General features: G+C 51.1%; 1 protein-coding gene across 1 annotated transcript; it reads right to left on the reverse strand.

The window, feature by feature from the left end:
- Nucleotides 1-327: 327 nt before the first annotated feature.
- CHAF1A (chromatin assembly factor 1 subunit A) lies at nucleotides 328-21700 on the reverse strand. Its single transcript, XM_051810468.1, has 15 exons — nucleotides 21511-21700; nucleotides 20758-20808; nucleotides 18616-19364; nucleotides 16867-16923; nucleotides 14718-14959; nucleotides 13032-13092; nucleotides 12418-12486; nucleotides 10853-11070; nucleotides 8736-8904; nucleotides 8540-8620; nucleotides 8354-8443; nucleotides 7875-8136; nucleotides 6345-6853; nucleotides 1939-2032; nucleotides 328-581 (listed from the first exon to the last, which is right to left on the reverse strand). Exons 2-15 carry the CDS (start codon nucleotides 20804-20806, stop codon nucleotides 502-504), a joined length of 2730 nt encoding a protein of 909 aa, XP_051666428.1. The 5' UTR covers nucleotides 20807-20808; nucleotides 21511-21700; the 3' UTR covers nucleotides 328-501.
- Between the last annotated feature and the right edge of the window lie 423 nt (nucleotides 21701-22123).

Below are 22123 nucleotides of genomic sequence, written 5' to 3' on the forward strand. Positions count from 1 at the left end.
CCTCTTCCCAAATGTGCTGCAAGTAAAACCACAAACAGGATGGTACAAGAGCATAAATTCATATATAATTGTACATCATTTATACCCAAGGCCACGCTGTACAACATTATGAACAGTCATCATTCCCCCAGTGGCATCACAATAAGCTTATCCCAAAAATCCCTCAGCTACTTTCAGAGATAATTTAAGATACACCTTCCATTACAAAGAAGTATCAAAATTTCAATAATGCTTTATTAAGGACAGATTAATATGCAGTTTGTTGTTTGTTTGTTTGTTTTTTTTAAAAAAAGAACCAAGCTAAAAAAAGCTAGAGCTAAAAAAAAAAAAAAATATAAAAATTTAAGCTTCCATCTGGGCTGAAGCAGAACAAAGTGCTGTCTTCTCTTTACAAGAAATGTGGAATACTTTCAAGTATCTTGGGCGAAGATACACAGGGTTTTTTAAGTTTTCTAATCCATTCTACATACATACAGAGGAGTTAGTAGGTGGTTTTAAGTCTCAAATTGTATTAGGTGGGCTGACCCTGCTGGTGTCCTGGTGAGCAGCTCTTGTACCACTGCATTCTGAAGCTGGAGAGTCTGCAAAGGACAAAACATGTTGGGGTTTGTTGTTAAATATCCTCGTGAATCCAGCAGAATTTGTCCCCTCCCTGTTTTGTCTCAGCTTCCCGGGTCTGTTGTGAGTCCCCTTCTTGCCCTTCCTTTCAAAACCGGTTTGAAATTTAATATTTATTTATTTCAGATTTAATATCACCAATCCAGAATAAAATAATAAATAATAAAATCACTCCAACCATAAAAAAAAAAGAAGGGATTTTCCTAATCTTTTCAGTGCCTTGAGCTGAACAAACCCAGCTGCATTTTGTGTCCCCAGAGCCTGAGGGAGGGAAGGTGCTGAGTGGCACCCCCAGAACAAGGGGTGACAAACCCGAGGCCAGGGTTTCATCTCTCAGAGCCTGGTAATCAGGCAAAAGCAGCTTAGAGATTAAAGCCAGGCTGCTTGGCAGGCAGTCCCAGAGTGGCTTTTTTTGGGGGAAGGTGAGAGGATGGAGCAGCAGCTCCAGAGAGAAGGGAGGGCCTGGATCTGCCCGGGGTGGGTCGGACCCTACGGAATTCACGTGCAGAGCCCGCCACAAACCCTGCTGGGCTGAACTCAGGGGTGCTGGGAGAGCTCTGCTGGGAGAGCAGCAGGGAAGGAGCTCTTGTGGGAGAGCAGCAGGGAAGGAGCTCTTGTGGGAGAGCAGCAGGGAAGGAGCTCTTGTGGGAGAGCAGCAGGGAAGGAGCTCCGAGGTTCTGCAGCCCCGTCACGTGCCCGGTGTCGACTCAAAACCTCCCCGAGATCAAAGGAGCTGCTCCACATCCTCGTCCCACCCCCTGCACGGATCCACTGCACCACTGGGGCTTTGAAGCCCGTTTTTCCAAGGGATAACTGGGACACAGATAACCAAAAACTGCTGGGATGTGAGGGGCAGGGCAGCAGATCTGAGCTTGGCTGTTGTTCCTTCAGCACAACCTCGTTGTTTCCTCACAACCCACACCTTGGAAAGGCTCTGAGCACCCCGGGGAGCAGCAACATTCCCCAGTAATGAGTGGATGTGCTGGTGCAAAGCCTTCATGTTCACTTTTCTCCTCCCAGAAACAAACAGGTAATGCTGGCAGCCGAGTGCCAGTCACAAGTGTTTTGTGCTATTTAGGCAGTCGGAGGGAGGAGGAGGAGGAGGAGGAGGGAAAGAAAAGGCAGGAGCAGGTTAGAGAAGACCAGAAATAGCAAAGAAGCATCCAGAAAAAAAAGGATAACAAGCAGAGAAGTGTTTGGAATGAAAGATGGAGAGAGAGAAAAGCTCAAGGGGTGGTGAAAAAGGGGCAGAACCCCCCCATTGAGCTGCACACTCAGTCCCTGCTCAGCCAAGGCACTGCTGTCCCTTCACATCCCCACCTTTTGCCGGCTGTACATCCACAATCATGCAGTCATCATCTTCCTCATCCTCCTCAGTGTCTGCCTGGAATCCATCCATCTCCACAGCTTCAGCCTGGAGGGGGAGGACAGGCAGCAGGTGTGTGACAGCACGGGGAGGGGGACACGGGGCACGGGGTGGGGGGCACGTTTGGAGGGAAAAACAAAACTACAAAAAACAAATCAGCAATTCCCAGGCACTGACTGGGGCCAAAAGGCCTCACCTGCAGTGGCACAAAGGGTGGGAACTGTGCCAAGAGCTCCTGCTCCAGGATTTTTCCCCTCTTGCACAAGGAGCTGAGCAGCCCCCGCAGAGCAGGGTTGGCTGGAGCCTCAGGGGGGATCTGACTCTGGGTTTTGTTGGATTTTGGGAAGGGAAATCTCCCCCCCCGAGCCTCAGGGGGGATCTGACTCTGGGTTTTGTTGGATTTTGGGAAGGGAAATCTCCCCCCCTGAGCCTCAGGGGGGATCTGACTCTGGGTTTTGTTGGATTTTGGGAAGGGAAATCTCCCCCCCCCCCAGTTATTTTTGTACAATCACAGAATCCTTTAGGTTGGAAAAGATCTCCAAGATCCTCGAGTCCAACCACGTCCCCAAGAGCCACATCCACAGGGCTGGTAAATCCCTGCAGGGATGGGACTCCCAGGCCTTGAAAATCCATGTCCATGGAGAAATATTCCCTAATATCCAACCTAAACCTCCCCTTGAGGCCATTTCCCCTTGTCCTGTCCCTTGTCCCCTGGGAGCAGAGCCCACCCTGGCTCCCCCCTCCTGTCAGGGAGGGAGAAGGTCCCCCCAGAGCCTCCTTTTCCCCCCACTTTTGGGTGTTTTTTTTCTTCCTCCTGAAGGTGGAAAACGACATTTTGTGACCTCCCCCTGGCTCCTCCTCTTTGTCAATCAGCTTTTATCCAGGGTGAGATTCTTCCTTCCCTGCCCAGGTTTTTTCTGCATGGAAAAAAAGCCCCAAAAACTCCCTTATTTTGAGGGGAGAAACCCCCCCACAAGGAGTGGCACAAACTGAAGCTGCCCAGCTGTGGGAGGGCTTTTTTTTTAATTATTTTTTACCCTTCAGCTGGAACTGGGGAATGAAAACCCTGCTCCCCATCCCCAACAGGCTGTTCCAAGGCCAGGAATTCCCAGTTTACACCTTTCACTGCCCACTCCAACCCCCACTTCTCCTCTCTCTCACCTTGACTTACACAAGTCCTGCTCTGAGCCTGGGGGCAGTGCCAGGGGAGGGAATCTGGAGCTGTGCCCTCCCCCAGGCTCTCCCTAAGCTTCCAACAGGTAGGATTTGGGCTCTTAATCCCACAGCAGGGCTGAGCTGGGCATCCTGAAAGGCTTTTTGGGACTGTGACACCTTTGCACCTCGGCAGCACAGCTTGGAGGAGCTTTGAAACCTTCAGGCTGGTGATGTAATTCTCCTCCAAGGCTTTGTTTTGCTGAATTTCCAGTGGGTGCCAAGCAGAGACTTTTATCTCCCTGCCTTTATTTAGTGCAGCAGAATAAAAAAAAAAAAAAACAACAAGAAAAAAAACACCAAGCAGATGGAGTTTGGGGGCTGAACAGCTTCTCACAAGTCTCTGATCTCCATCAGTACCTGAACATTGAGCTTTTGCAGTGGAAAAGCCAAAAAAAAAAAAAAAAAGCCAAGAATAGATTGGGAAGGAAAAGCATCAAAAGCATCCAAAGCCTCCTCTGTGGTCCAAGGCAGGGGGTGGAAGGAGATGAGCCTGAAGGTCCCTCCCAACCCAAACTATTCCTGGATTCTTCCCTGACCTGGTGCACGGGACAGGAGGAATAAATGGAGCTGGAGAGGGACTGATTCCAAGGGCCTGGAGGGCCAGGACAGCAGGGAATGGCTTCCAACTGCCAGAGGGCAGGGGTAGGTGGGATATTGGGAAGGAATTCCTGCCTGGGAGGGTGGGGAGGGGCTGGGATGGAATTCCCAGGGAAGCTGTGGCTGCCCCAGCCCTGGGAGTGTCCAAGGCCAGGCTGGAGAAGGGAAGGCTCCAGGGAGAGCTTAAACCCCTTCCAGGGCCTAAAGGGGCTCCAGGAGAGCTGGAGAGGGATTTGGGATGAGGGATGGAGGGACAGGACACAGGGAATGGCTTCAAAGTGAAAGAGGGGAAATTTAGATGGGATATTGGGCAGGAATTCCTGGCTGTGAGGGTGGGCAGGCCCTGGCACAGGTTTTCCCAGAGAAGCTGTGGCTGCCCCATCCCTGGAAATGTCCAAGGCCAGGTTGGAGCACCCTGGGATAGTGGGAGGTGTCCCTTCCCTATTGGAATGGTTTGGGTTGTTGTTCCACGACTCCATGACCACATTCCTCAGCCATCCCTTGGGATGATTGAGCTCCAACACCACCTGTGGTCACCCTGAGAAGCACCAACAGGAAAACCACAGCAAAGCTCCCCAGCAGCACCACCAGCAATTCCAGCTCCTTCTGTCCCTCTGAATCATTGGATTTTTAACCCAGCTCCTGCAATTCCAGCTCCTTCTGTCCCTCTGGAATTATTGGATTTTTAACCCAGCTCCTGCAATTCCAGCTCCTTCTGTCCCTCTGGAATTATTGGATTTTTAACCCAGCTCCTGCAATTCCAGCTTTCTGTGTGTTGGGATGAGCTGGACACTCCACAGGCTGGAGTTGGGAGCACATTTAACCAGTGCCCAGCCCGGGCTGTGCCTCTGGCACACAAAAACCTGCCACAAATCACTCCCAGCTGGAAAAGCAAGGCCAGGCAGACATTCCAAATATTCCAGCCTGGATGCAACCAGTGCCAGGGAGCAGAGAAGGGAGGAGCAGCAGGAGAGGGACGTTTCCAGTGGGACAGGGAGTCCCACACAAAGGGAACTCGTCTCTCTGGTGCTCTGGTTTCACTCCTGAACCCACCAAAGGGGTTTCTGGGGGGAAGGACCATGTTTGGAGCTGGGTGTAAATACAGCCAGAGCCATTCCCAGCTGAGGAGGAACAGCCTGAACACTGGGAATGAACACCCTGAACACTGGGAATGAACACCATGAACATCCCTCACAGGGAGTGAACACCCTGAACATTGGGAATGAACACCCTGAACACTGGGAATGAACACCCCAAATGTCCCTCACAGGGAAGGAACACCCTGAACATTGGGAATGAACACCCTGAACATTGGGAATGAACACCCTGACCATCCCTCACAGGGAAGGAACACCCTGAACATTGGGAATGAACACCCTGAACATCCCTCACAGGGAAGGAACACCCTGAACATCCCTCAGAAGGAATGAATACTCTGAACACGAACACCTTGAACATGAACATCCTGAACATCCCTCACTGAGAATGAACACCCTGAACATGAACACCCTGAACATCCCTCACAAGGAAGGAACACCCTGAATGTTCCTCACTGGGGAGGAACACCCTGAACATTGGGAATGAACACCCTGACCATCCCTCAGGGGGGATGAACACCCTGACCATGAACACCCTGAACGTCCCTCAGGGGGGATAAACACCCTGAACATCCCTCACTAGGATGACCCCCCTGACCACCCCTCACTGGGATGACCACCTTGACCATCCCTCAGGGGGGGAACACCCTGATCATCCCTCACTGGGAATGAACACCCTGAACATGAACACCCTGAACATGAACACCCTGAACATGAACACCCTGAACATGAACACCCTGACATCCCTCACTGGGAAGGAACACCCTGACCATGAACATCCTGAACATCCCTAACTGGGAACAAACACCCTGAACATCCCTCAGTGGGAATGAACACCCTGAACACCGAGAATGAACACCCTGAAAATGAACACCCTGAACATCCCTTGGTGGGAATGAACACCCTGAACACCGAGAATGAACACCCTGAAAATGAACACCCTGAACATCCCTTGGTGGGAATGAACACCCTGAACATCCCTAAGTGGGGAGGAACACACTGACCATCCCTAAGTGGGGATGACCCCCCTGCCCACCCCTCACTGGGAATGAACACCCTGAACATGAACACCCTGACCATGAACACCCTGACCATCCCTAACTGGGAATGAACACCCTGAACATCCCTAACTGGGGAAGAACACCCTGACCATGAACACCCTGACATCCCTCACTGGGAATGAATACCCTGAACATGACCCCCCTGCCCATCCCTCACTGGGAATGAAGACCCTGACCATGAACACCCTGACCATCCCTCACTAGGAATGAACACCCTGACCATGAACACCCTGACCATCCCTCACTAGGAATGAACACCCTGACCATGAACACCCTGACATCCCTCACTGGGAATGAACACCCTGACCATGAACACCCTGACACCCCTCACTGGGAATGCAGACCCTGCCCATGCCCCCCCTGCCCCCCCCTCACCCCTGCAGGACTCACCTGCCCGGCCTCCCGTGGTCTCTTCATGAACCTGGTGATGTTCATGCTGCCCAGGCCCCTCCTCTTGGCGGGCACGGGGGTGCTCTGCGGGACGGCCGCGCCCGGCGCAGGGCCACCCTCCTCCTTCCCGGCGGGAATCCCACAGGAGGAAGAGGAGGAGGAGGAGGAGGAGGAGGAGGGCACCTGGGTGACGTAGTTCCACTGGCAGGGCACGGGCAGCTGCTCCTGCTGGAAGCTCCTGAGCACGTCCCCGTGCACGTACCAGCACATCCTGTGCTCGGGCCTCTTCTCGTACACGGAGCTCTCCGAGATGATCCTCTTTAGCCTGGCCTTGGAGGGCACCCCAATGTCCTCCCCCCCCGGGGGGCTCTGGGGCCGGGGGGGGCTCCCCTTGGTGCCCTCGGTGACGCCGTGGAACAGTCCCTGCCGGCAGCACTCCTGGAATTCCTGGATGATCACCTTGCTCCCGTGGACGTTGCCGTGCAGCAGCGGCAGGAGGTGGCCCAGGACTGGGGAGGAGAAAGGATGGGCAGAGGTGTGTGGTTAAAAGGTCAGGGAAAGCCTGACTGGGGTAAAAAAACCCATTGGGATGGTTTTTGGAGGGGAAAGAAATAGGTTGGGGATTAATTTTGAGGATAGGATTGCCCAGAGGAGATGTGGCTGCTCAAGGCCAGGCTGGAGAAGGGAAGGCTCCAGGGAGACCTTGGAGCCCCTTCCAGGGCCTGAAGGGGTCCAGGAGAGCTGGAGAGGGACTGGGGACAAGGGATGGAGGGACAGGACACAGGGAATGGCTTCAAAGTGAAAAAGTGGAGATTTAGGTGGGATATTGGGAAGCCATTCCTGGCTGTGAGGGTGGGGAGAGGCTAGGATGGAATTCCCAGAGAAGCTGTGGCTGCCCCTGGATCCCTGGAAGTGTCCAAGGCCAGGCTGGAGCACCCTGGGATAGTGGGAGGTGTCCCTGCCCATGGCAGGGGGTGGAACAGGATGATTTAAAGGTCCCTTCCAACCCAAACCATTCTGGAATTCCATGATTGTAACAAGAGCTAAATTTGATGTAGGAAAATCTCCCCCCAGATGGAACCTTCACCTCTCCTGAGCCCTTCTGTGAGTTATTCCCACCCTGGTGTTCATCAGGTGCAGGAGAAGCTCAGGACTGAAACCCAACACCCAGACCAAACCCTCTCCCTCCAAACAATCAACAGGGCCCTGGGCTCAAGCCCATCCTCAATCTGAGCCTGCTCAGGTCTTGTTGGCTCTACTGCCCATCCTAAATCTGAGCCTGCTCAAGCCTTGCTGGCTTTGTTGCCTGGATTGTCCAGGGCATGAGTTTTTGGAGAGCGTAACTGAGGCCACCCCAGCTGAATGAACACCCAGAAAACTCCTTTCCAAGAGCTCCCAGAGATTCCCTGGACTTCAGACTGGTCAGGAACAGGCCCTTCTGAGTGTAACACTCCATAACACCCCCTGCTCTCCCCAGAGCAGAGCACAGCAGTGTGTAAAAGCACAACCCCTGAGCCCTTCAGGTCTTACTTTGCTGATCTCTGGCTCTTTTTTTGCTACATTTCTGGATCTGCTGCTCTTCCTCTGCCACAGGGGGGTCCAGGACACAGGCTGTGAACTGCTGGAGAACCTTGAGGTCGGGGTTAGCGCTGCTGTCCCGCTCTGCCCCTTCCCACACACAGCCTATTTTCACAGGCTGGAGGACGTGGAACCTCTTCCCCTTGGCAATGAGCTCATCCCACTCCTTGGCCTTCAGCTTCTGACGGACCTTCTGGTTCTCTGGGTCACACTCCTGAAGCCAGGGGAGAGAAAAGAGCCATCACACCCACACTGCAGGGAACAACAGGAGCTTTGGGTCGTGTCCCCTGAGCCCCACAAAGCTGCTCCTGACCCGTGCAGGCCCCAGGGAGTCCCAGCCCCTCCCTGCCAAATATTGACATCAAACAACACTGACGTTTCCTCACTTGGGAACAGGGCAGGAAAGCCAAGGGCACCCAGAGTTCACTTACTTCTGTCACACCTTCATCTTCAGATAGGTACCCATGGGGTACAAAAAACCCATCGTCCTCATCTTCATCCTCTCCCTCCTCTTCATCATCCTGAAAATAAATCCATGAGGGATTGCACCCACGAGTTCCCAAATGGTTTTTTCCCCTCTCCCAGTTGGCTCCCAAATTTAATTTTTCTTCCCTCACCTCTTCACTGTGGGAGAGACTTTCTCCAGGCTCCTCCTCTTCCCATTCCTCATCGCTATCCACCTCATAATCCAGCAGTTTCTGCAGGAAATTCCAACATGTTCCCTGTGAATAACTCAAAGGCACGGCACCAAACCCTGTCCAGGGGCTCCAACCCCTCAGGAACGGCGGAGAAGAGCCCAGAGAAGGTGCTTACAGTGTCCTTGGCCCAGGGATTCCGGGCCCGGATGAGGGTGGTGCTCTTGTTCCAGGTGCCCCAGTAGGCAGGCCGGTGGTTCTCGCTGAACTGCAGCAGCTTCATCCTCCCAAACTTCTCCCTCTCGGGAACGCCGTCCCTCTGGCAGTTGTCCACCACCACCACGTCGCTGGGGACACGGGGACGGAGGGGAGGTGGCTCCAGTGGCCCCACAGAACACCCCTTCCTGCTCCTGTGGCCCCACAGAACACCCCTTCCTGCTCCTGTGGCCCCACAGAACACCCCTCTCCTGCTCCTGTGGCCCCACAGAACACCCCTCTCCTGCTCCTGTGGCCCCACAGAACACCCCCCTCCTGCTCCTGTGGCCCCACAGAACACCCCTTCCTGCTCCTGTGGCCCCACAGAACACCCCCTTCCTGCTCCTGTGGCCCCACAGAACACCCCTTCCTGCTCCTGTGGCCCCACAGAACACCCCTTCCTGCTCCTGTGGCCCCACAGAACACCCCCTTCCTGCTCCTGTGGCCCCACAGAACACCCCTTCCTGCTCCTGTGGCCCCACAGAACACCCCTTCCTGCTCCTGTGGCCCCACAGAACACCCCTCTCCTGCTCCTGTGGCCCCACAGAACACCCCTCTCCTGCTCCTGTGGCCCCACAGAACACCCCTCTCCTGCTCCTGTGGCCCCACAGAACACCCCTCTCCTGCTCCTGTGGCCCCACAGAACACCCCTCTCCTGCTCCTGTGGCCCCACAGAACACCCCTTCCTGCTCCTGAACGCCCTCGATCCCACCCAGAGTTTATCCCGTGCCTTTAAGGTCCCTTCCAAGCCAAACCACTCCGGGATCCAGAGGCTCTCCCGGTTCTCCTACAGGAATTCCAGCCAACCCACTTTCCCCCCTTATCACCAGCTCAGTGGATTCCCTGGATAAACTATCCCATGAGGGCACGAGATTTCCCACAGGGAAGGATTTTCCTCAGTTTTACACCCAAAATGTCACCTACTCCTTACCTCCATTTTTACTTCATAAGGATCAGCCTGTCCCCTACAGATTAACTCAGATTTTACCCCCAAAATATTCAGGATTCCCTAGATTTTACCCCCAAAAAACCTCTCCATGGTTACCTCTGCCTTATCCCAAAAATGTTCATTCTGTCCCCTACAGAGTAGCTCAGATTTCACCCCCAAAATATTCAGGATTCCCTAGATTTTACCCCCAAAAAAACCCTCCCTGGTTCCCTCTGTCTTATCCCAAAAACGTTCATTCTGTCCCCTAAAAATTAGCTCAGATTTTACCCCCAAAATATTCCCTTTCCCCCACAGAATAACTCAGAGTTTACCCCCAAAATATTCATGATTCCCTAGATTTTACCCCCCAAAAAACCCTCCCTGGTTACTTCTATCTTACCCCCAAAAATGTTCATTCTGTCCTCTACAAATTAGTTCAGATTTTACCACCAAAATATTCACTTTCTCCCACAGAATAACTCAGATTTTACCCCCCAAATATTCATGATTCCCTAGATTTCACCACCAAAAAAACCCCTCCCTGGTTACCTCTGCCTTATCCCCAAACAGTTCATTCTGTCCTTTATATGTGACCTCAGATTTTACCCCCAAAATATTCACTTTCCCCCACAGAATAACTCAGATTTTACCACCGAAAATCCCCTCCCTTGTTACCTCTGTTTTATCCCAAAAATGTTCATTCTGTCCCCTACAGATTAGCTCAGATTTTACTCCCAAAATATTCCCTTTCCCCCACAGATTAGCTCAAGTTTTCCCTTCTCTGAGTTCCCAGACTTTCCCTCATCGAGGCTTATTTTTCTTCTCTAAATTACCCTAAAAAAACCCCAAAAAGCAGGTTTTGTTTCATCTAAATTAACTCACCTTTTTTACACCTCAAAAACATCCCAATTTACCTCAGCCTTTCCCTCCAGGACGTTCATCCCGACCCCTCCACACCTTCCACATGGAATAACACAAATCCACGCCCTCAGGGGGGGGAAAATCCTCACAGAAAACGAAGATTTCCAAGGAAAACTCCACCTTTCCCACATTAATTCCCACCTTCAACCCATCCTGGAATAAAAAGGGAAGGAAAGCTTCCCAAAACTCACCTGTTCACCGTGTCGTTCCTGACCCAAGTGGGGCCAGATTTTCGTGGTTTCCGACATTTTAGGTCCCTCAGGAAAGAAACTTCCCCGTTTTGGGCGGGAAGGAGCTTATCCAGCTGCTCCAAGGAGTCGGGATCCGGAGGGACGCGGCTGAGGGGAGCCAAAACCATGTTCTCCCTGATCTCAAAGGGAGCAAACTTCCCACAGGAGCCAGCGAGGATCTGGAATGGCAAGGGAGGGATGGCAAGGGTTGGAAGTGCAGCTCCCACCTGGAGGAGGTGGGGGTTAAGTGGGGATTTAGGTTAAGCCCTTCCTAAGATTCCAGTCTTTATGGAGAATTGGGAGTTTCTCCATGGAGAAGACACAGCTGAGGTTTTTATTAAACTGACTCCAAACTCCTCCTGGAGTCTCTGCTCTGGCCTTTCCCTTAAAATCCTTTGCACTTTCAAAAGAGAAAATTAAAGTTAACCCCAAACTTCTCCTGGAGTCTCTGTTCTGGCCTTTTCCTTAAAATCCTTTACACTCTGAAACAAGGAAATTAAGGAAAGTTAACCCCAAACTTCTCCTGCAGTCTCTCCTCTGGCCTTTTCCTAAAATCCTTTGCACTTCCAAACCAGGAAATTAATGAAAGTTAACTCCAAACTCCTCCTGGAGTCTCTGCTCTGGCCTTTTTCCTACAATCCTTTACATTCTAAAATGAGGAAATTAAGGAACATTAACTCCAAACTCCTCCTGGAGTCTCTGCTCTGGCCTTTTCCTTAAAATCCTTTAAACTTTAATTTCCTCTTTTGAAAGTGAACTCCAAACTTTTCCTGGAATCTCTGCTCTGGCCTTATTCCTAAAATCCTTTGCACTCTGAAATGAGGAAATTAAGGAAAGTTAACTCTAAACTTTTCCTGGAATCTCTGCTCTGGCCTTTTCCTTAAAATCCTTTGCACTCTGAAACAAGGAAATTAAAGTTAACGCCAAACTTTTCCTGGAATCTCTGCTCTGGCCTTTTTCCTAAAATCCCTTACACTCTAAAACGAGGATATTAAGGAAAGTTAACTCCAAACTTCTCCTGGAGTTTCTCCTCTGGCCTTTTCCTTAAAATCCTTTGCACTTTGAAATGAGGAAATTAAGGAAAGTTAACTCCAAATTCTTCCTGCAGTCTCTGCTCCAGCCTTTTCCTTAAAATCCTTTACACTCTGAAACAAGGAAATTAAAGTTAACCCCTGACTTCTCCTGCAGTCTCTGCTCTGGCCTTATTCCTAAAATCCTTTGCACTTTGAAATGAGGAAATTAAGGAAAGTTAACTCCAAACTCTTCCTGCAGTCTCTGCTCTGGCCTTTTCCTTAAAATCCTTTGCACTTTCAAACCAGGAAATTAATGAAAGTTAACTCCAAACTCCTCCTGAGTCTCTGCTCTGGCCTTTTCCTTAAAATCCTTTACACTTGGAAACAAGGAAATGAAGGGAAATGAATGTTTTGTGCACCTGAGAAGCTCTGAGACAAGAAGGAAATCGGGGTGTTTGTCAGAAACAACTAAAGAGAGACCAAACACCCCCCCAGGAACAGCAAATCCCTCACCTTGGGGGCTTGTGGAGTCTTTGGTTTCTGGAAGAACCTCGTGATTTCTGCTTTCTGGGCATTAATCCGCTGAAATCAGAACCAAAAATGCAAATTAGAGACATCAAAAGAGGACAGAGGTTTCTAATTCAAGGTGAGCTTTGCTTTATTTTTCTCAAATTCTTTGCTTTATTTTTCTCAAATCTTTTTGCTTTCTCAAATTCTTCGATTTTTCTCGAACTCTTTTTCCAGAGTTCTTATTTAATGTCATTAAATAAATTAAATAAATTAATTAATTTAATTAAATAATTTAAATAAATTAAATTAAATTCATTTAATTTATTTTTCTCAAATTCTTTGGGTGGGTTTTTTTTCCCTTGAGGGCTCAGAGGGAAAACACACAGAAAGCAAAGACTTGGAAAAAACCAACAGGGATGGAAGGAACAGGTAAAAAATCCAGGTGGAGCAGCACCAGCAGGTCAGAGGGGACAGGCTGAATCCCACAGGGAGCTGCTCCATATCCCAACTCCACCTGGAAAAGCCCAGGATCCTGCTGGGAAGCTGCCAGGGATCCCTCCCCCATCATTTCACCACAGGAAAAGAACTCAAAGACAAGCCAGAGGACACATATTTACCTTTTCCTCCTCTCTCAACCGTTTCTCCTCTTCTTTCTTCCTCTTCTCCTCGAGTTTTGCCCTTGAATATAAAGTTAAATTTGAACTGGCACGAGGCATGAAGGGTTGGTTTGTCCCACAGCCCGTCCTGCCAAGCGAGGGGAAGATAATCCCCCACTCCAGGCAAGGCCTGGGCTCAGCCAAGACTTTCCTCATTCCTCCTGGAGCAAATATTGACCCATTTTAGCCCCGGAGTGAACCCCAGCACCGGGAAATTCGAGGGACAAAGCAGCTTCCTGGACAAACAGGGCACTGAGGGAACAGTCCAGGCCAGGCAGGTCATGAGGGGAAGAAGCCCCACAGCTCGTTTTGGGAGCCATTTCCCAGCTCAGAAGGTTCTGCTGGGCCAGGACGGAGCCCTTCCAACATTCCCAACCCATCCCACGGCACTGCTGAGGGACAAAGGTTCCTGGACAAACAGGGCACCCAGGGAACAGTCCAGGCTGGGCAGGTCATGAGGGGAAGAAGCCCCACAGCTCATTTTGGGAGCCAGCTCCCAGCTCAGCCCAGGAGCAGAAGGTTCTGCTGGGTCAGGACAAAGCCCTTCCAACATTCCCAACCCATCCCATGGCACTGCTGAGGGACAAAGCAGCTTCCTGGACAAATAGGGAAAAGTCCAGGCCGGGCAGGTCATGAGGGGAAGAAGCCCCACAGCTCATTTTGGGAGCCATTTCCCAGCTCAGCCCAGCCAGGACAGAGCCCTTCCAACATTCCCAACCCATCCCATGGCACTGCTGAGGGACAAAGCAGCTTCCTGGACAAACAGGGCACTGAGGGAAAAGTCCAGGCTATGAGGGGAAGGCTCACAGCTCATTTTGGGAGCCAGCTCCCATCCCAGCTCAGCCTGGCCAGGACAGAGCCCTTCCAACATTCCCAACCCATCCCACGGCACTGCTGAGGGACAAAGCAGCTTCCTGGACAAACAGGGCACCCAGGGAACAGTCCAGGCTGGGCAGGTCATGAGGGGAAGGCCCACAGCTCATTTTGGGAGCCAGCTCCCAGCTTAGCCTGGAAGCAGAAGACCAGGACAAAGCCCTTCCAACATTCCCAACCCATCCCACAGCACTGCTGAGGGACAAAGCAGCTCCCTGGACAAACAGGGCACCCAGGGAACAGTCCAGGCTGGGCAGGTCATGAGGGGAAGAAGCCCCACAGCTCGTTTTGGGAGCCAGCTCCCGGCTCAGCCCAGGAGCAGAAGGTTCTGCTGGGCCAGGACAAAGCCCTTCCAACATTCCCAACCCATCCCATGGCACTGCTGAGGGACAAAGCAGCTTCCTGGACAAACAGGGCACCCAGGGAACAGTCCAGGATATGAGGGGAAGGCCCACACTCATTTTGGGAGCCAGCTCCCAGCTCAGCCCAGGAGCAGAAGGTTCTGCTGGGCCAGGGCAGAGCCTTTCCAGCATTCCCAACCCATCCCATGGCACTGCTGAGGGACAAAGCAGCTTCCTGGACAAATAGGGACAAGTCCAGGCCGGGCAGGTCATGAGGGGAAGGCCCACAGCTCATTTTGGGAGCCATTTCCCAGCTCAGCCCAGCCAGGACAGAGCCCTTCCAACATTCCCAACCCATCCCACGGCACTGCCTGGCCGCTGGAAGGGCCTGGTCCGGGAATGTGGGGCTGGAAATCCCCCCCTGAGCACTCACTCCAACGCTTCCTGCCTCTCCTTGCGCTTCTCCTCCTTCACCCTCAGCTTCTCCGCTTTCTCCTTCTCCTCTTTTTCTTTCTTTTCCCTCCTTTCCTTCTCCTTCAGCTCCTTCTCCTCCTCTTTCCTCTTCTTTGCCTCCTCCTTGGCTCGTTCTTTTGCAGCTTTTGCCTCTTCCTTCAGCCTCCCCTTTTCTTCCCTCTCTGCCTGGAGCTTCTGGAGCTTGTCTGCTCTCTCCTGATCCTGGGGAAAAAAAATCAGGATATTCAGGGAATTGTAGGGTTTTTGGGCACAGAAACCTTCAAAAAAACCTTAATTAAAGGATCAAAACCTTCATTAAAATCAGCATTTCATCCCAGAGCAAATGGCACCCACTCAATGCTTGACCTGCAGCACCACCAATATTCCAAACTGGGATCATTCCCAGTTATTCCAGGTGGGATCACAACCACATCTGCCTGTTGTCTCAGGTACAAACCAGCTGAGCTTCCTTGTCCTGCCTCTCTGAAGGCTTTAATTATTCTTTTCCTCTAATAAAAAGACGTGTTTCCATTTTTTTTCCCCCCCTGAGCATCCTTTGCATTGAGTCACCTTCATTATGGAAAATGAGATGGGAATTAAGAAATAATTACTGGGTTTTTTAATTTAACAGGTGATGATGATGTCAGGCTGTTTCCAAAAATGTTTTCCTTGGAATTCCCTCACGTGCTGAGCTTTGGTGTCATCACCAAATTCGAGAAAAATAAATCAAAGAATTTGAGAAAAATCAAAGAATTTGAAGAAAATCAAAGAATTTGAGGAAAATCAAAGAATTCAAGAAAAAAAACCCAAAGAATTTGAAAAAAATCAAAGAATTTGAGAAAAAAACCCCAAAGAATTCAAGAAAAAAATAAATTAAGTAAATAAAACTAAATAAATTTTAATAAATTAATTACATCAAATAAGAATTTGAGAAGAAGAAAAAATCTGAGAAAAATAAATCAAAGAATCTGAGGAAACCAAAGAAAAACAGATCAAAGAATTTGAGAAAAACAAATTGAATTAAATACATATAATTAAATTAATTAAATAAATTAGAGAATCCCAGAAAACTAAAGAATCCCAGAAAACCAAAGAATCCCAGAATACTCAATTAAAGAACAATAAAGAATTTTAGAATACTCAATTAAATAATAAAGAATTTAAGCATACTAAATTAAAGAATAATAAAGAATTTGAAAATACTAAATTAAAGAATAATAAAGAATTTGAGCATACTAAATTAAAGAATTATGAAGAATTTGAGAATACTAAATTAAAGAATGATAAAGAATTTGAAAATACTAAATTAAAGAATAATAAAGAATTTGAGCATACTAAATTAAAGAATTATGAAGAATTTGAGAATACTAAATTAAAGAATGATAAAGAATTTGAGAATACTAAATTAAAGAATGATAAAGAGTTTGAGAATACTAAATTAAAGAATGATAAAGAATTTGAGAATACTAAATTAAAGAATAATAAAGAATTTGAGACTAAGAAATTAAAGAATGATAAAGAATTTGAGACTAAGAAATCGAAGAATTTGAGACTGAGAAATCAAACAATTTGAGACTAATCAATTAAAGAATTTGAGACTAAGAAACCAAAGAATAATAAAGAATTTGAGACTGAGAAATCAAAGAATTTGAGACTGAGAAATCAAAGAATTTGAGACTGAGAAATCAAAGAATTTGAGACTGAGAAATCAAAGAATTTGAGACTGAGAAATCAAAGAATTTGAGACTGAGAAATCAAAGAATTTGGGAATAATCAATTAAAAAATTTGAGACTAAGAAATCAAAGAATTCAAGAAAAATAATAAGCTACATATCCCGCTTTTTTGGGGGGGGGAAGGGTGAGGAAAAGGCAGGAAATATAAAAAAATCCAAGATTTCCCTTCTCCCTGTCAACTTTGGCCCTCTCAGGGTGGGAATTTGGGGAGCAATCAGCAATATTTAGTTAATTAATCACTCCCCAAAGTGCCCCAAGTGCAGGGCAGGTCTCCCATCCCTTGCTTTGGGAAGAGCAAAATCCATTAAATTCCCGGATTAAGGTCCCTCCGTATCCATGAGGGGGAGGAAAAGCAGGAAAAGGGTTTGGGTGTGAGGGGAAAACTCCTCCCTTACCCTTTGCAGCCTCAGCTTCTCCTTCTCTGCAGAGCTCCTGTGCAATTTCTGAGGCACCTGGAAAAGCACAAAATCAAATTTTAGGGCAGATCCAACATTCCCTCCCTTCCCAAAAAAAGAGCATTGACTGAACTGGAGCAACAACATCCCTGCAGGTTATTCCCAGTGCCCTCAGAATTCCCAGGAATATCCTGGATTTCCACTTCAGGGTCTTTATTCCCATTAAATCCCCCTCATTCCCAAACCCCCTCAGCTCCAAAAGCACCTTTTCCCAAGGGAACATCCCCTGCAAAGCAAACACAGGAGCTGCTCTGAGCCAGAAATTAATAATTAAGATTCCATAATTAATTGTGGAGATTAATAATTACGGGAAAATCACTTTAAAACTCGAGTTTGGGACTTTTTTTTTTGAATCCTACCCCTCACATTTTTATATTTAGATATAATTTCACGAATAAAAGGATTATTATCTGTATTTTAAGGCTGTTTCTTTTTGTAATCGATCATTTGGGGGGGAAAAATCGATCATTTGGGGGGAAATAATCTTTTAGGGGGAAAAATCAATTATTTGGGGAGAAAAATCAATCATTTGGGGGGAAAAAATCAATCATTTTGGGGAAAAAAATCAATTATTTGGGGGGAAGAAATCAATTATTTTGGGGGAAGAAATCAATCATTTTGGGGGAAAAAAATCAATCATTTGGGGGAAATTGATCATTTTGGGGGAAAAATATCAATCATTTTTTGGGGAAAAATATCAATCATTTTTGGGGGAAAAGATACCATTTTGGGGGAAAAAATCCATCACTTTGAGGGAAAAAATCAATCATTTTGGGGGGAAAATTGATGATTTTGGGGGAAAAAAGTCAATCACTTGGGGGAAAAAAATCAATCCTTTTGGGGGAAAAAAATCGATCATTTTGGGGGAAAAATTGATCATTTTGGGGGAAAAAAATCCATCATTTTGGGAGTTCCATGCCCCAACTCATCCTGGGAGGGTTTTCCCTCAGTTTGCCCTTAAATCCTGGGGGATGTCTCCACACTGTCGTCCTTGGAAGTTTCCCTGTGGATGTTCCCTCCCAAATTGGGGTGTTTTGAGGGTCTCTTGTTGAAGCAGAGCCGTTAAACTGGCACTAAATGACAATAAACCACCTCACTGGGGGTTGATCCCAGAGAATCCCGGGATTCTTTGGGTTGGAATGACCTCAGAGGTGATCCAGCTCCATCCCCTCTGGAGTTGGATCCCACCTTTCTGCTATCCCAAGTTGCTCCAAGCCTTGGACACTCCCAGGGATGGGGCAGCCACAGCTTCTCTGGGCAAACCTGTGCCAGCTGCAGGAATTCCAAGGTGGAAAAGCATCTTCTGCACTGATTTTACTGGGGGGAAGATCCTCCCAGGAATTCCAGCAGCTTCAGGGAGGCTGGAAAACAGAACCTGAGGGGCAAAACTGTCCCCAAAAGGCCAAGTCCCCTCAGGGTGGGGTGCTGAAATAATTAAAGGGAACACAAAATGTAACTGTGGGAGGGTTAAAAGTCACAATCCCAGGGTATAAATCCACCAGGCCAGGCAAAAATCCTTCAGGATTTTCCGAGGACGATTCCAAAGGGCAGTAAATGGAGCTGGGAGCAAACCACAGAACCAGGGAATCACCACCTTCCCTACGCTCCTCCAGAGCGTCCTGAGCACCCCCTGCCCTAAAAACCAACCGTGTGGGCAGCTTTAAAAACCCCAAACTGGGGCAGACCCACCTTCCTGAGGGGGGTGGAGGCAGCCAAAGGACTCGTGTTCCTCTTGGATTCTGCCCCCAGCTGCACCTCGGGGGAGCTCCCGGAGCTCAGCGAGGAGTTGGTGAGTCCCGAGTCCCCCTCGGGAGAGGATTCCAGGGTGTCGTTCCCCGACGTGGCGCTTCCACCCGGAGAAGCCCCCTGGGGGCCCTTCCCGGCCATGATGTCCTCCAGGAGCACCACGGGCACCTTCCCCTCAAAGAGCACGGCCTTCAGTTCGCTCTGGCTGCCCTTGGTGCCCGCCAGGTCCTTGCAGCCCAGCCCTGCCAGCCCTTCCTCCCCGCGGGGTGTGCCGGTCTCCCTGGAATCCGCCGGCTGGCAGCCCGGAGGGAGGCTGGGGCAGCTCAGCTGGGTCACCTCTTGCCCTGTCGTGCCACGAGCTGGGGGTGAAGCAGCTCCAGAGTCCAAATCCCGGGCTGTGCCATCACTGAGTCCGTGGGCAGAGCCCTTGGGCAGCTCAGGGCCGAGCCCAGGGTCACTCGTGTCACCTGCGGGGTTTTTCTGGATGAAGTGGTCTAAGGGACCTTTGCCATTGACGAGTTTTGGGGGGAAGTTCCCGTCGGAGCCCAGCTGGCAGTCGTTCTCCACGTTGTCCAGGGCGGGATCTTTGCTGGGATCAAAAGCACTGGGGGAGCTCTTGACTTTCTTGACCTCGGAATCCACCTCATATTTTTCCTTTGGCACCGGATTGAGGCGCTTGAAGGGCAGCCGAGCTGCAACAGCAACAACAGCAACAACAACAACAACAACAGGGGGTTATTTGGTCACGTCACACGGAGCAGGGGATCAAATGTCAACTTCTTTTATTAATTCTGAAGCAAAAGGTTTGAGATCAGCCACTTGGGGGAGGGTTTTAGAACAGCCAAGGTTTAGAACAACCCTCAATGTATGAGGAGAAGGCTGTGGATGGGTCTACCTGGACTTCAGCAAGGCCTTTGACACCATCTCCCACAGCACATTCCTGAAAAAGCTGCAGCCATGGCTTGGACAGGGGCACTCTGTGCTGGGTTAGGAACTGGCTGGAGGGCTGGACCCAGAGAGTGGTGGGGATGGAGCTGCATCCAGCTGGGATCTGGTCACTTGTGGTGTCCCCCAGGGATCAGTGCTGGGCCCAGTTTTGTTTAATATCTTTATTGATGATCTGGATGAGGGGATTGAGTCCATCATGACCAAATTTGCAGATGACACCAAGCTGGGGGGGGAGTGTCCATCAGCTGGAAGGCAGGAGGGCTCTGCAGAGGGACCTGGAGAGGTTGGATCCATGGGCTGATTCCAAGGGGATGAGGTTCAAGCAGGCCAAGGGCCGGGTCCTGCCCTTTGGCCACAACAACCCCCGGCAGCTCCAGGCTGGGACAGAGGGGCTGGAGAGCAGCCAGGCAGGAAGGGAGCTGGGAGTGGGGATGGACAGGGAGCTGAACAGGAGCCAGAGTGTGCCCAGGGGGACAAGAAGGCCAATGGATCCTGGCCTGGCTCAGGAACAGGGTGGCCAACAGGGCCAAGGAAGTGATTCTGCCCCTGGACTGAGCACTGGTGAGGCCACCCCTGGAGTGCTGTGTCCAGTTCTGGGCCCTCAGCTCAGGAAGGACATTGAGGGGCTGGAGCAGGTCCAGAGGAGAGCAACGAGGCTGGGGAAGGGACTGGAGCACAAGTGCTGTGAGGAGAGGCTGAGGGAGCTGGGGCTGTTCAGCCTGGAGAAGAGGAGGCTCAGGGGAGACCTCCTCACTCTCTGTAACTCCCTGACAGGAGGGGGGAGCCAGGGGGGGTTGGTCTCTTTTCCCAGGCAACCATCAGCAAGACAAGAGGGCTGGGTCTGAAGCTGTGCCAGGGGAGGTTTAGGTTGGAGATCAGGGAGAATTTCTTTGCAGAGAGGGTGCTCAGCCATTGGAATGGGCTGCCCAGGGAAGGGGTGGATTCTCCATCCCTGGAGGTTTATAAGAAGAGACTGGATGTGGCATCAGTGCCATGGGCTGGGAACCACAGCGGGGCTGGATCAAGGCTTGGATTGATGATCTCAGAGGTCCCTTCCAACCCAGCTGGTTCTGTGATTCTGTGATTCTGTGATTCTATGATGTATTTCACAAAATCAGGTGACAGACACTCCCTTACCTTGCACGAGCTTCCGAGGAGGAACAGCCCCTTTGTCCCTGCACTCCATGGCTGGGAGAGAAAACACAATAAATCAGCACTTGTGGGGTGTTCCCAGGGACATGACAGCCCAACAGCTGCCCCAGGGGCTGTGAGGGGGCACAAAGGGATGCTGATGTCACCCCCCTCGGACGGAGGGCAGGAACATCCCCAGGAGCCCCCGGGTGGGATAGGAAGGGAAAATTCCTCCCTGTGAGGGCAGGGAGGGACTTGATGGATTTCCCAGAGACGCTGTGGTTGCCCCATCCCTTGAAGTGTCCAAGGCCAGGCTGGAGAAGGGAAGGTTCCAAGGAGACCTGAGAGCTCCTTCCAGGGCCTAAAGGGGCTCCAGAAGAGCTGGAGAGGGACTTGGGATGAGGGATGGAGGGACAGGACACAGGGAATGGCTTCAAAGTGAAAGAGAAGTTTAGATGGGATATTGGGATATTGGGAGGGTGGGGAGGCCCTGGCACAGGTTGCCCAGGGAAGCTGTGGCTGCCCCATCCCTGGAAGTGTCCAAGGCCAGGTTGGAGCACCCTGGGCTGGTGGAAGGTGTCCCTGCCCATGGCAGGGCGTGTGATGAGACAAGCTTTAACCTCCCACGCACTCCGAACCGATGTGCGACCCCCCCCAACCGAACCGCGGGGCGGGCCCATCCCCGGCGCCTCCTTTGTTACCCCGCGCACCTCAACGGCCGCCGGAAGCCCCGCGCGCGGCCCCAGCCGCGGCCCTCACCTGTGCCCGCGGGCGGCGCGGCCCCCGCGGCTCCCCGGGCGGCGGCGGCGGCCGAAGCCCACACGGCCCGTCCCGGTCCGTGCAGTCCCCTCGGCCCCGTCCCGGCCCGTCCCGCCGCCTCTCCCGGTCCCGCCCGGCCCGTCCCGCTCGTACTTGGCGGGAGCCGGGGCGACCCCGCGTCCCGCCGCGCTGATTGGCTGATCGCACCCCACGTGACCCGCCCTGCCGCCCGCCCCCTCCCAGCGATTGGCTAAGCCCGCGCGCCGCCGCTGATTGGTGGAGCGGGCTGTCAGTCCGGCGCGCTGGAGGCGCTGATTGGATGGCGGCGGGGCGCCGCTAGGTGCTCGTGGCCTGGGCTCCAAGGCTGCCGCTCTCACGGCGAGCGGCGCGGCGGCGGGAAAGGCCGCCCCGACCTGCCGCTCGTCTTTCTCGCAGCAGCGGGCGGGGGGGGCGGAGCCTCCGCCGCGCCGCTCAGGGCTCTGAGCCAAGGCGCGAAATGGCGGCAGCGCCAACGGCCAATCAGCACCCCATTGCCGGGCGCGCAGGCGCACTTGCCGCCGCGGGGGGTTGTGGGAGTTGTAGTTCTCCGCAGAGGCGCGGATGTCTCACCATC

This window comes from Manacus candei, unplaced genomic scaffold (assembly GCF_025592945.1).
Source record: "Manacus candei isolate 608988 ecotype Guabito, Panama unplaced genomic scaffold, ASM2559294v1 h1tg000078l, whole genome shotgun sequence".
Classification (NCBI taxonomy): domain Eukaryota; kingdom Metazoa; phylum Chordata; class Aves; order Passeriformes; family Pipridae; genus Manacus; species Manacus candei.

What these genes read in the sequence shown, in the direction of transcription:
- CHAF1A (XM_051810468.1), bottom strand. Translation starts at nt 20,806, where the DNA reads ATGGAGTGCAGGGACAAAGGGGCTGTTCCTCCTCGGAAGCTCGTGCAA. An exon ending in TCCTCGGAAGCTCGTGCAAG is followed by an intron (nt 19,365 to 20,757) that starts GTAAGGGAGTGT and finishes TTGCTGTTGCAG; the next exon opens with CTCGGCTGCCCTTCAAGCGC. An exon ending in ATCCCTGGGCCAAGGACACT is followed by an intron (nt 8,621 to 8,735) that starts GTAAGCACCTTC and finishes AATTTCCTGCAG; the next exon opens with AAACTGCTGGATTATGAGGT.